The sequence below is a fragment of the Amyelois transitella genome, chromosome 27 (assembly GCF_032362555.1).
Source record: "Amyelois transitella isolate CPQ chromosome 27, ilAmyTran1.1, whole genome shotgun sequence".
NCBI classification, from domain to species: domain Eukaryota; kingdom Metazoa; phylum Arthropoda; class Insecta; order Lepidoptera; family Pyralidae; genus Amyelois; species Amyelois transitella.
The window spans coordinates 4,775,092-4,788,355 of record NC_083530.1 but is presented as its reverse complement, the minus strand read 5'-3'; the positions used below and the strand labels follow the sequence as shown (position 1 = coordinate 4,788,355).

At 34.8% G+C, this 13,264-nt stretch overlaps 2 protein-coding genes across 4 annotated transcripts in view; both read left to right on the top strand.

Annotated features, from left to right (window-relative positions):
• The first annotated feature begins 409 nt into the window (after positions 1 to 409).
• LOC106130412 (uncharacterized) lies at positions 410 to 4,175 on the top strand. Of its 2 annotated transcripts, none has more exons than XM_060951995.1 (8): positions 410 to 446; positions 1,050 to 1,175; positions 1,295 to 1,544; positions 1,745 to 2,145; positions 2,237 to 2,283; positions 2,826 to 2,925; positions 3,314 to 3,381; positions 4,023 to 4,175. In XM_060951995.1, the coding sequence occupies exons 1-8, from the start codon at positions 441 to 443 to the stop codon at positions 4,039 to 4,041; spliced, it is 1,017 nt and encodes a 338-aa protein (XP_060807978.1). In that variant the 5' UTR covers positions 410 to 440; the 3' UTR covers positions 4,042 to 4,175. The 2 variants fall into 2 exon arrangements, with proteins under 2 accessions (XP_060807978.1, XP_060807977.1); XM_060951994.1 differs by having other exon boundaries at positions 1,292 to 1,544.
• Positions 4,176 to 5,729: 1,554 nt separating this feature from the next.
• LOC106130419 (pleckstrin homology-like domain family B member 2) overlaps positions 5,730 to 13,264 on the top strand; it is a 68,996-nt gene continuing 61,461 nt past the window's right edge. For both annotated transcript variants that reach the window (XM_013329257.2, XM_060952039.1), the window contains exon 1: positions 5,730 to 6,028. The gene's annotated coding sequence lies outside the window, so the exon portion shown is untranslated. The remainder of the gene's footprint in view (positions 6,029 to 13,264) is intronic.

Below are 13,264 nucleotides of genomic sequence, written 5' to 3'. Positions count from 1 at the left end.
TTTTAATCTTAAATTTCAAGTAATTATCCCACACTATAAAAATGACGAAGTTTCATACAAACTTGCAACCCCTATTTCACCCCCTTAGGAATAGAATTTCCAAAAATCCTTTCTTAGTGGATCCCTCCTAATTAAAATCTACCTTCCTGCCAAATTTCGTCTTTATTGGCTCAGTAGATAGATTTCGAGATTTCGTGATTCCTAAGTGAGTGTTTTTCGCTTTTATATATATAGATCAAACAATAATAATATAAGTACTACTAAATATTCGCACTACAAATTGCCCAATCAATCTATTAATCAGAGATTCGTCCAATATTGACTTACTAGAATCCTTGGTTTGTTTGAGTTTTTTACGGGTCCCCAGTGGACATATAAAAACGAAATCATGTCAGTTGTGATCATTATACGTTTGTTCCAAAGATCTCAAGTCGTGCAAGATGAAGGTAAATTGATTTATCGATAAATTTTCTGATAATTAATCTGGAACTGAAATGGAATATTTTTCTAAATTTTACTTACATGTAGAGAATTTTTTTGTCGTGTGGTTCCCGATAATTTAAACATGGATGTGGTAAGAGGCTACAAAGCGATTAATCACTTTTTATGCATCAATGTGTAAATTATGTGGACTGGATAAGTCAGACAACCTTTGCAGAAGAAGCGAACCCATATTGTTTCATGTCTTAAAAGTCGCTCAATTTATCAATTTATATAAATGTGCTCATTCCCTTATTAATTTAAGTACTGATGACTATGGCGCTGATATAGTTTCATAAAACGCGGTTTTTAAAATGTTTATATATCTTGGGAACCGAGCTTTTCTCGAACCTAAGACCTTGATAAATCGATTCCTTGAATCGAAAAGCTCCTAATCTGTAACTTTCATGAAAATCGTTGGAGCCGTTTCCGAGATCCTGATTATATATGTATATACAAGAATTGCTCGTTTAAATATATTAGATAGATTATTTGATATATCTGTGGATGAAACCCTGACGGTATGTAAATGTCCAATTGAATAAAAACCTAGTGATTTTGTCTGCCAGTTCCAGGTCATTGGTTTTCTGGTGGTTGCTGTGACGTCAGCGTCAGCTCTTGGCTCCGGTCCCTATCTGCCCAGCGGCTGGCGCCCTGATGGACCTGCGTTCTTCTTGCCTGGCGAAGTTCAAGCTGTAAGTGTTCAAATATCTAGTCTTTAAAAGTTTTTATGACTTTAAGCAACTTTAGTGAATGAATAAGATGCAACCCTTATATCAATGCAGTTTTGAAAATTTTAAATATTTTTCAGAAGACACCCGATAATCCTCTTAGAGACACTCTTTTCCAAGAAGCCGAGGCTGCCGGCTCAAGTTTCCTTCGAGAATACGGCCCTCCGAAGATCCAAGAGGTTTCACAAGATATAACTCAACAGGGGTTACCTGACGTGGCTACAGAACAATCTTTCGTTGTTATTGAAGCTAAATTCAATAAGGATGTGGTCAATGAAGACATTAAAGACGCTGAAGGTGTAACAGAGAGAGAAGCTATTGTTGTAACTGAAGGTAGGGAATATATTATTGATATAATATTATCAAATGAACTTAATCGTATTCAATTCATTTGGAGGTAAAAACCTTATTTAAAACATTGGTACATACTTTGTTTTTTGCCATAAGCAAATGTAAATATGTGCATAAAATAATTCAGATTCTTCTATTTGAAAGTAAGTTTTAAATTAAAAAAAAAAACTTATGTATTTCAGCTGTTGCAGAACAGAGCACAACGGCTGGTGATGTGGTTACAAGTGAGGCTCAGGTTTCTGTAGAAGAAGGAACCACAGAACAATCGAATGAAAAGGAGTTAATACAAGGGAGAGCTGTTAATTTGGAAGTCGAAGCTTCCATTGCAGAAACAACAGACATTACAGCTTCAGTTGTTACTGAAAGTGGTGTCAGCGAAAGCGAACAAAACGCCAACATTGAACTAAAGAGTACAGTCGAAGAAAATTTGCAACAGACTGATTTAATTCAACAAGAGATGGTAAACAATGAAGCACAAAGTGTTGCTGAAGTGTTGACAGGTAAAAATGTGGAACAGAAGATTGTAGAGGAAGTCAAGAATGTTGCACAAGAAATTGTTAAGATTGAAAGCGAAATTGTTCAGGTAATTTCAATATGATTCTAAATTTTGTGATGAATGATAACCCGTTTAAAATGCGTTGATGATAAAAATTAATACTTCTGTTTGATTGTAGGAAGCAAATGTTGAAGGGTCGGGAGTTAAGAGCATACTGACAACTGGGTAAGTCCTTTGTTTTTTCAATTTTGTTGTAGATACAAAGTACAAATTTCAGGCCTTCTACAGACCTACTTTCCATACTGGCTACGTTCCATAGGTACTTTACATAGGTATCTTATTAATCTTTTTATTCTGTGCATTTTCAGCACAAATTTCCTTCTTCTTCGTCTAGAGCTAACTGCTATAGGTGGAGTTTAGTGGAGCGTCCTTCATTCATCTATTTTCTCTGCTTCTTTTTATTTGTTGATTTGATTATGCGTTTACTTTTTCCTCAATCAAAATATTTTATTCTTGGTCTTCCTCTTTCCATAACATTTTCATTTTACTTTTGTTTTTAAAATGGTTCCTTATTCTTTTACTTTGAATACAAATATCATACAACCCTAAAATAATTAGTTACCAGTTAGTACCCAACTTTTGGATCGTGATAGGCGAACTTTGGGCCAGTAAATAGTTTTCTCAAAGATCCAATTTGGGTGGCATAGAACATGTTTATGATGCAAATGTTTTAGGTAAAATAATAGCAGATTCAAACTTTTTTACAGTTCCCTGGAGCAAGTTCCTGAGGGTTTTCTGGAGTACGGTCCACCCGGCTTCAGGGAATATGGCCCGCCTAAAGGAGACGAGCTGAAGACAGCTATTCAGGTGAGCCAGTAATATGTTTAGCTAAGTTCTATATGTAGCAGTAAGAACATCAAAAATTAAGGGATTAATTTTATTAGATAAATCACTGCGGTTCACACAAGTTAGTTTCGATACGAAAGAATTTTGATTTTTTTTAAACGAAAGTTATTCCATTGCTTAAAAATTCCATTCGAATACTCAAGTCTTACTACGTAAAATTATTGTTAAATAAGTCATTCCATGGCTTAAAAATTCCATTCGAATACTCAAGTCTTACTACGTAAAATTATTGTTAAATAGTATTGATGCCTAAGCGAAGTTATAACATCTAATTACGGTTTATTTTGAAGTTATTATTTTTAATTTTACATCGTTTAAGTATTGAAGTCAGTTAATTTACTTTTTACAGGAGAAGACAGAGTCTCAGCGGATTGATAACAACGAAACCAGAAGAAGACGTTATTCCCCAAAATTTAGGTAATCTGGTCTTTCATGAGTAATTCTGTCACTTTAGATTAAGACCACTCCATTATTCAAATGGAGGACAACTGGGGGAACAATACATACATACATACATAATGGTCACGTCGGTATCTCTTGTGGGGTAGACAGAGCCAACTGTCTTGAAAAGACTGATAGGCCACATTCAGCTATTCGGCTTAATGATAGAATTGAGATTCAAATAATGACAGATTGCTAGCCCATCGCCTAAAAAAAGAATCCCAAGTTTGTAAGCCTATCCCTTAGTTGTCTTTTAAGGCATCCATGGGAAGGAGATGGTCCAATTTTTTTTTGTATTGGTGCCGGGAACCACACGGAACAAGAAGGGACTGAGGGAACAAGAGTACATTTATGTAGTGCAAGCTATCATTCTCGTCTAGTAGCTAAGAAAAAAACATTTTTCATCCGTTGGTTCTCTTCTCGTACAGATTATAAAAAACAATCAAGGGAGGGTACTGAACTTTGAATTCTTACGGGCTAGCAACCTGCACTAGTTAAATCTCAATTTCATCACAACAGAACGTTGCCCTTCAGTCGTTTCAAGACCGTTGGCTTTGCCTACCCCGCCAGTGATATAGACGAGATTATAAATATATAATGGATATTTCATTTTACAGGTCTGCCCGGAAACATTAGAGCCACAGAATTCAAAGATTTCTAGGGCAAAATCAAAACGTCAAATATAACCTGAAACGTGCAATGTACAAAAAATTATGTTAATGAATACCAGTATGTGTACCTATTGTAGAAATAATTTTAATAAAGGAACCAATGATAACAATTGTTTTATTTACAAGTGGAAATTATTTTTCTTCTGCCAGCTTTTTTAAGTTCGATTTGTAGTTTCAACTTCATCTAATACTAATATTATAAAGCTGAAGAGTTTGTTTGTTTATTTGAACGCGCTAATCTTAGGAACTAGTTACTGGTTCGAATTGAAAAAATATTTTTGCGTTGAATAGTTATATTGATTATGTTACAAGATCTTGTTTTAACAATAATATACAGAAAGACTGAGCAGTATTTATGATTATGATGAGCATTTTATGTATTGAAATCGTTACGACGCGCGCGGTGCAGGTCGTGAAATATCGCCTGATAGAAAAAATGTAGCAATCATCATTTTGTGGAAATTAGTCTCTGTACTTTGCCGTAAAAAGTTTTAATTCATAACATCCACTTTGATTACTTATATAATACTATTCTAATCAAAAGTCTAATGAATACCTCTAGGTAAAATGAGAGCAGATTTAGCAGAGGTAATTAGAATAAAAAATAATAATAAAGAACCCTTCGAGCACGGGCTCATGCTCGAAAGGCTGATGCTTTCCATAAGCATTTTCATTACTTCAGTATTTTTTTAAAAGGTGTCCAAAGTGTCATAATATTATGTCAGTGTCTAAGTGTCATCTACACACATGTCAATACCATAATGTTACTATTATCCAAAAAAAATATCAGTTCGTAGAAAAATCGAAATCAAAGCGATAGGCATATATAAAAAGGATTTTAGTACTGGTGCGATACTTTTAAACATGGACGAGCAGCAATAGTCTTAAAAAACTAATTATTTTGAACCAATAGTAATTTATGTGAATTATCCCGAAAAAAGGTAGGAAAACAAAAACACTTAGGATATATATAACCTTTAGTCCCGAAGATTACTTAGATAAACATTCCAACCTAAGATTCATAATTGATGAGACTTTAGAGAAGTTTATAAAGATGACATAATGTAACGATACAACAACATTTTAGTCTTTTTTTAATCAATATTACTTACCATAATTCAATATTCAACTTGATGAAAAGCAAGGTTTTTCGACCTAATTGAAAGTTCCTCGCCTCCTTAACGAAAACTTTGCACCCATATTATTTATTATATGAAATGAAGATTACAATGATTAAAATGAAATTAAGGACGTCCTGGTGAAGGGTCAGGTCAAAAGTGCCCGAAACCGCCGAGCTTGCATGAAGAGAGTTATGAATGTGGATGAAGCAAAGGAAGTATGCAGGGATCGTGGCAAGTGGAAAGAGGTAGTCTCTGCCTACCCCTCCGGGAAAGAGGCGTGAGTTTATGTATGTATGTATGTATGAAGAATAATTAGTATGAAAAAAGGTAGCAAGTATAATAAGGAAGTATATCCAAATGGATTAAATAATCAACAATAAGGCGTACTCATTTATTTATGTAATGTACTTTATTACTAATTGTAAAACAAAGAATTCGCCTCTCTGCTACTTGCGCCTAAAACTAAAACTACATAGGTAGGAGGGTTGAAGTGTCACAAGCTATGTTGGCAATACTCGTGACTAATCCAAAAGTCAGTGCTCGGCTTGATCAACTCGGTGCATCTCGTTTCCGTTTGTTTTGTTTACGTTTTATTATCTGTCTTTATTTTATTAATTAATCGTGGATTTAGAAAATAAAGTAAACGAGACACAGTTACTAAAGTGAAGTGCAGTGCTTTATATCAAAACATTCGATTCACATAGTTTGCTTGATTGAATCATCGGTTTAAGTTTTGGTTCTTATTTTGTGCATAATTAAGTTTTTGTATTGTGTTTATTGACTTTTTACTGATTTAAATTAGCGTTTGTTTGTGTACCTATTTGAATTGAGGTGAGTGTTATTATATTTTGTTTATTAATTTAAGTTTGAAGATATTCAAAGTACATGTTTTCCTTTTTGGACGACGGATTGCGAAATTATTTTTTGCCCTGTCTTGGAGATTGGCCTCGATACAAGTTTTAAATCTTGATGTAACTTGCGATTTATATGGCCGGTGAAATAATGATGACCGAGCTGTTACTTTATTTTGCAATGTCATTGCTCAGAGAGTGACCAGATGTTTCAATTGATTTTGTTTACTTTTGCTCTTTGCATTATTTGTTTACGGAGCTGTTAAGGTTCCACTAAGTCATGCTAACAAATTTATTCTAAGAAAATTAGCATTAGCATTTTAAATTAAGAAAATTATAATTTTTTTAACATCCATAATTCTCAATAGCTTTGGCATTCTTGCAATTGTTGGGGGATATGAAATAGGCGATAAGTGGGTTGGTACCTAACCTTCCTACATCAATTTCTAGAGCCAGTGTATCATTCATTTTCACCACATTACCAAACCATCAAAGCATTCTCCTACTCTTCCTCACATAAACTAAATGTTAAGATTTTTCAAAATTATATATTTATATATAAAGATGCAAAGTGTTGAGTCCTACACACTCTACTGATTACAGCAACAGCAGTTATTTTGATAAACTTTTTATCTCAGCCAGTGAATCTATTGATGTTTGAAAGGAAGTTAATTTTACAAGAAATAATTAGTATTCAACATGCGAGCAGCCAGGCTCTCAGTTTCCTGAATGGTTATGTCGAAAGATGATTACCTATTGAAATTACAATATGTACACATTTCTAAATTCCTTTTATCCTTAGCTGTGAAACAGTCTTTTAGGCTATGGGTTATAGTATTGATGAACTGTCACTATTTGAGTCTCAGTTATATATTACTAAGCCATACTGCTAAACGTGGCCTTTCTGTCTTTGTGAGAGTGTTTGCTCTGTACACCCTGTAAGGGATAAAGGCGTGATTATATATACATATATACGTAGCATGATGTGGCGTGGCGTCTTTACTTTTTATTACCCACATGTGGATGTGGCTTGCTGGGATGCGGTCAGCATAATTCGCTTTTTAATTATAAACCTGGAAATGCGTTCAGGAACGAAGCAAAGCAAAATGGGAAGCGGTATGATAACATTTGTGGTTTTCTAAAATGCCAGGCTGTTAATTTTTTTTTAAGATGGTTTATGAACAAGGAGCACTATCTATTCCAAAAAATGCTTAAGAAAATATCTAGACTTGAATCCAGGCTCGCCTTTCATATCTTACCTAGGTACGTACCAGCATAGTTTTACGTTAGTTATTGTAAACTTCCCGTTAACGAGAGAACTTCCTGAAAATTTTTTATTGTGTTTTCATGCGATTTCCAAGTTGATTTACTTGTTTGAGACGTAAAATATTTTTAATATTGGCATGATAATAACTTATGTAATTACTTAAGACAGAAGGTCCTTTAAGTAGAGACTAAATAGATTAACCGACTTGGTATTACATGGATCTCACAACTTTTTACAGTAGAAAGACTGAGCTGCGAGTTTTGAGTTTTTTTACAGGATGTTTTTGATGGCATTTGCTTTCTTTTACTCGGCATCTTGTCATAAATTGTAATTCCTTTATTTCAAACCAATTTTATTGTCTCATTTTGACAATGAAATTGCTGTTCTCCCACAGTCTGCTGACACAGTTTGTCGAAACAATATTATTGCCCAAAATGTGACAGTTTTGATTTGACCAATGAAATTGTTCATCTCACACAGTCACAGTAATATTGACACATCGGCTGTACCTGCAACTTCGTCCGCGTAGAATAGTTATTTTGGGCATCATTGAAGCCCTCAAGGATGAATAATTTTCCCCTTTTTTTCACATTTTCCATTATTTCTTTGCTCCTTATAGTTGCAGCGTGATGTTATATAGCCTAAAGCCTTCCTCGATAAATGGTCAATTCAACGCAAGAAGAATTTTTCAATTCGAACCAGTAGTTCCTGAGATTTGCGCGTTCAAACAAACAAACTCTTCAGCTTTATAATATAGATTGGTACCTACCAGCATACAATGTATGAGCGTATAGAGTTAGAAATTTTTGCTTACGCTAGTATTGCCTAAAATGTGACAGTTTCAGATTTTAAATTGCATCGCATGTTGTTAGTTTCCATGCTGGTCTGTTAATTAACAAAATACATAGTATGTGCTAGCTGCTTTCCTGTATATGCAGATTGGGAAAGTCTATTAAGGGAAAGGCTAATAAACTTGGGGTTCTTTTAGCCGATGAGCTAGCAACCTGTCACTATTTGAAATCTCAATTCCTTCATTAAGCCATACATATGAATGTGACTTTTCAGTATTTCTTTTTTGTCACTCAATGTATTTATTTTGGGCATTAATTACTTTAGGTTGTATTGAAGAGATATCGGCGATAGGTTCCTGCAATATGATAAGAGGAACCTTCAAGCCTTACAGTATTTTCAAAACTGTGTCAGGCTCTGTCTACCCGGTAAGGGATAAAGAAGTGATAAGTATATCTATCTAACAATTTATAATGTGTAAGTTTTCCTTTCAATACACAAAGCTGGTCTAATCCCGATACAAGACCTCGATTACTAACAGGCCATACTGTTATTTCTGATGTCACCTACAAATTTATAAAGAGTTTTAAGTGCCCAGGCTAACGCACATACATATATAATGATCATTATTCAACTTGTGCCACTATGAGTAAGTTGTAAGAACCTTATTCATACTGTCTAATATATAGTTATCACGTTTATTTTGTCATGAGGAGAATGCGAATCAACTCCTTGGACATAAATTTATCAGTCGTGTAAATAGGCACTGTTGAATCGAATAGATGCTGTAAGCCAGGTTTATTTGTATTTTTAACTAGTTGTGCCCGCGACTCCGTCCGCGTGGAAAAGTTATTTTGGGCACCATTGAAGCCCTCAAGGATGAATGATTGATAATTTTTCAATTCGAACCAGTAGTTCCTGAGATTAGTGCGTTCAAACACACAAACAAACTCTTCAGCTTTATAATATTAGTATAGATACGGGTTCTCCTACGTCATAAGTCATTAGATATATTAAAATCCTCTGTTGAAATCTGTGCTACTGATACATTAATTAAAGTAGGTTACTACCAAAATGAAAATTCTTTTAATTTTTAAGTTTGATAAATAAATAAAAATAACTATCATTGGCTCAGAAGTAAGGATAACAGATTGGCTTTTATAACTGTGTACTATTTCTTCTAACTGTGTTAATTTTTGTGCAATAAAGATATTGCAAACAAACAAACTAAAATACTAAGTTCGTGCATTACTCATGATCTTGCGTCGTTTAAAATAAAACCTTAGTATCACTTTGGATTGTAAAGCGATCTCGTAAATACACGAATGTCATAACCTAATTTCTAAAAGCGCCATCCCCTACTACAACGAACCCTTGAGTTTACTAATACATAGATACATTAATGACGTCTCTTTTCCGGGTGGTAGGCATAGACCACATCTTTTCACTTGCCACGATCCCTGCATACTTCTAAATGTAAATACATACATACATATAATCACGGCTATATCCCTTGCGGGGTAGACAGAGCCAACAGTCTTGTAAAGACTGCCGGGCCACGTTCAGCTATTTGGCTTTAAGATAGAATTGAGATCAAATAGTGACGGGTTGCTAGCCCATCACCTAAAAGAAGTATCCCAAGTTTATAAGCCTACCCCTTAGTCGCCTTTTACGACATCCATGGGAGAGAGATGGAGTGGTCCTATTCATTTTTCTATTGGTGCCGGGAATCACACGGCATAAATGTAAATAAATAAATAAATAAATTACATTTTGAAATATATAATTTTACTAATAAGTTTAACAAAATTAATAATTAGTAAGAATTTACTAATACTAATTAACAACGAATGAACGCCACCACGAAATACTTAGCACTGTAGTTATTATATATTTAAAACAGTGCAATCAGCTGATGCTTGTCTATGGTTAAGCCGTCGGTATTGTTATTTACCTCCGTCACAATCTGAGAGGTTCCAACTGTCATACTCGGAGTGAACAATAGGCAGAACTGCTGAGTCATTTGATGAAACGATGTGGTGTGTGGTGTAAAGTTGAAAAAAAAAATTATATCGCTTTTGACAATAACAAAATCTTCGGTAAAGCATCGTCTTCGAATCTGTCATACACACATATACCTACTCACATATATGTATCATGGTTTTATATATTACTGGGTTGAAAAGTAAATTATGGAATTTTAATTAAAAGATTGGCAGAAGTCCATCGCCCAAAAGCAGAATCCCAAGTTTATACGCCTATCCATTAGTCGTCTTTTACGACATCCATGGAATTGAGACGGAGTGGTCCTATTCTTTTTTCCATACATAATATATACATATGGTCACGTCTATATCCCTTGTGGGGTAGACAGAGCCAACAGCCTTGAAAAGACTGATAGGCCACGCTTAACTATTTGGCTTAATAATAGAATTGAGATTCAAATAGTGACAAGTTGCTAGCCCACCGTCTAAAAAAAGAATCCCAAGTTTGTAAGCCTATCCCTTAGTCGTCTTTTACGACATCCATGGAATTGAGACGGAGTGGTCCTGTTCTCTTTTCCATTGGTGCCGAGAACCACACGAGGTTATCCGTATAATCAGTTTATAAGCGTTTACCTTCAATGATTTAAAAGGTACAGGGATTTTAAAAAGTTAACTTTACTGGTTGATAACTTAACGATCTTGCACGGCCTTATCTTTCAGACATAGAATAAAAACAACTGTGATTTTTTTCTTGGAAAGCAGAAGAGGAGATTTCCTCTAACTTTGCGGCAATTTGCAAGGATATATGAGAAAAGAGTCAAAAAGACCCATCCAGGGTGTTTGTTAATAAATTAATATTTAAAGCTTACGAGAACGAAGTCCCGGGCAACAGATAGTAGTAGTAAGTAAGTAAATGCTTTATTGTTGTACAAAGGCGGGATTTACCCTAATAAGTTTCTAAGGGCTTTCTGGTACTAATAACTTTCGATAACATACATATATTCTTGGACCACATCCAAAAACTTACATTTTAGAAAGCGACCTCCGATCACAATAATGCGGGTAATTTAGACAATTCAACATTATACATGCGTTCTTTTGTACTTTATATTGATACTCACTATGCGTTAGTTAGAAACCGTTAGCGGCCTCGGCAGTTTAACTCCCTTCAAAAAAAGAGGTCAGTTGTTACTTAGCTCACCCCATGTACGCCGAGGAAGGCCTAAAATGCATACATAACATATTATGATGTGTTTAACCCTTACGCGGTAGACAGAGACTATTGCTACGAGACACGAAGTGAAATTCAAAGAAAACTTTACACTAGCAAAACACTACATCCTACTAATATTGTAAATTCGAATGTTTGTATGTATGTATGGATGTGTGTTACTCTTTCACGCAAATACTACTGAACCGATTACCATGACATTTGGTATGTAGGTATCTGAAGACCCAGAATAACACATAGGCTACTTTTTATCCCAGAGTTCCCGCGGCATTGATTAATACGTTATGATAGATTACAAGCGGACGATGTCGCGGGCGGCCATGCACATAACATACATACCGAATAAGTACTGTAAATGCTTAACCGTAATGTCTTGATTTAAATGCTGTAACTTACGCACTTAGCCTCGTCAGGAATGCTAATAGGCGGACATAGGCAATACGGAAACTATCCACCATATTAAGTTGTTCTAGAAAATCTAGTCATCTTACTTAGATTGCTTTTAGTAATTGAGTTAGTAGGATTCTTAGGCCTAAGACTAAGAATTCTACTTATAAAAACATTCTGAAACATGAACATTTTTGTTTACTTTTACTTACTTAAACATTCGGAGGAATGTTTTATCAGATGACTAGTGACGGGTATACCTATATAAACCTTCCTCAGTAAACCCTCTATCTAACATTCCAGACAGCTCTTGGCAAATTGTTATTTTGTATGAGAACTTTACGACAAAGGTTTGCCTTCCTTTCCCACTGTCGTAACATCTAGAACACAAAGCAGATAAAGCGGACCTTATCGGATTGTTTACCTGGATCCTAGATTCTACAGCATCTCTTATCACTGTTATCATGATAAGATTTTATTCATCTTTGATACAGTCAGCATATTGATAGTTGTCCAGACTTTAGGAATAGATTTATACAAGGTAAATAGGTACTTTGGAAGAAAATATGCATATTGAAGATTTGAAGCAACAGGATGTGACCCTGACCCAATTTGTTACCTTCCCCTACAAAGGTGTGGGAGATCAGACGGGAGTCGCATTGTATTAAGACCTGACAAAACCAATCCAGAATTGTGAACATACATTGACATCGGGCTTCTGTCCAATGAGGTGGTTGAATATACCTATCTACAATATTGTAAGACATAATGAATGAGACATATATGCTTTGTCAATGCTCGTGTTTAGGGCTTCCTCGCGAATTACGAAAATATTTTGCATGCCTCGGGTCCTGTTTCCACCAGCGACTTATTCCAAACTGGTCCGACCACATTTTACACGAAATGCATAAAATTAAGAGCTTATCTCATTCAAACCTTATGCAAATAGTAATTAAGCATACATTCCAAGATCCCGTCTATCCGGTTCTTCCGACATCCGACAAGACATTATCTAACTTGTACACTATGCCTGGAAATGAAATATTTTCAATTTTAAATGAATTTGTATTCTATATCATAGAAAACAGAGTATAGTTTACAAAGCTATGATTGGACCATAAGAATGAAAGTGAAGTACGTCGGTATAACAATAATGGAAGTGTTCGATAGTATCTAATTTGCTTATTAATGAAAGACAATGGACGTAGGATGACTTAGTGGCACAGAATCCGGAACGTCGTCGTGCTAAAAAAATGGGTTCACGTTTTCTCTAATACTTTATCCCAAGAGAAAAGTGTGGAGTTGATGTATCTTTGTATGACTGATTATGAATCATGTTTATTTAGTATATCATTCATGATTTTACCTTTAAGATCTTCGCAAAATTGTTTATTAGCTTTTTTATCTGTATTATTGTGTCGTTAACTTTGGCGCTAAGCTTTGGCGACCATGTTTCCGGTTAAATAAAAAAAAAATAACAATAAAAAAGTTCGATGCAAAAAAGACAATCTACATTGTAAGTTATTTTTTAATTTTGTAAAAGTGTGTCTAGTTTAA

Excerpts from the sequence above, each read along its gene's own strand:
- LOC106130412 (XM_060951994.1), top strand. Across the intron at positions 2,146-2,236 it reads TTGAAAGCGAAATTGTTCAG|GAAGCAAATGTTGAAGGGTC; the intron begins GTAATTTCAATA and ends GTTTGATTGTAG. Across the intron at positions 2,926-3,313 it reads AGCTGAAGACAGCTATTCAG|GAGAAGACAGAGTCTCAGCG; the intron begins GTGAGCCAGTAA and ends TACTTTTTACAG.